The sequence below is a fragment of the Buceros rhinoceros genome, unplaced genomic scaffold (assembly GCF_000710305.1).
Source record: "Buceros rhinoceros silvestris isolate BGI_N320 unplaced genomic scaffold, ASM71030v1 scaffold30019, whole genome shotgun sequence".
Classification (NCBI taxonomy): Eukaryota; Metazoa; Chordata; class Aves; order Bucerotiformes; family Bucerotidae; genus Buceros; species Buceros rhinoceros.
In genome coordinates, this window is record NW_010433728.1 from 1,586 (window position 1) to 1,956 (window position 371).

A 371-nucleotide genomic window follows, 5' to 3' on the forward strand; every position below is an offset into this window, starting at 1 on the left:
CAGGTGTGATAGAGCTTGAAGCCCTCGTTGCAGAAGCTGGACTTGCACTCGGTGCAGCCCTTGGTGGCCTCCAGCTGCGGGGGCTTGCAGAACTGGCACATGATGGCCGCGCTGATGTTGATGGTCTGGCGGTAGCGATCCACCACCCGCACGTCAGGTTGCGGAAGAGGCTGCCCAGGCCCCGCTCACCCAGGTCCACGTCCCGCTGGCAGGCTGGGCAGGGAAAGCTGACTGTCTGGGGGTGCACAGTGCCCCGCTTGCGCCCTGGGTAGGTGCCAAAGCCTGCAGGAGTGGCACAGAGAGGGATCAGGCAGGGCGCGACGGCCCAGAGCCCTCCCGTGGGAGACCCCACGGGCACCGTCCCCGTGTCC

General features: G+C 67.1%; 1 protein-coding gene across 1 annotated transcript in view; it reads right to left on the reverse strand.

Moving 5' to 3' along the window:
* The window catches only part of LOC104500556 (tripartite motif-containing protein 46-like), a gene marked incomplete at both ends in the record, with an annotated part of 1,859 nt that extends 1,577 nt beyond the window's left edge, over nucleotides 1-282 (reverse strand). Inside the window, 2 exon segments of the mRNA XM_010144218.1 lie at nucleotides 6-151; nucleotides 154-282. Of these exon segments, the coding sequence (XP_010142520.1) occupies nucleotides 6-151; nucleotides 154-282 (275 nt within the window).
* Between the last annotated feature and the right edge of the window lie 89 nt (nucleotides 283-371).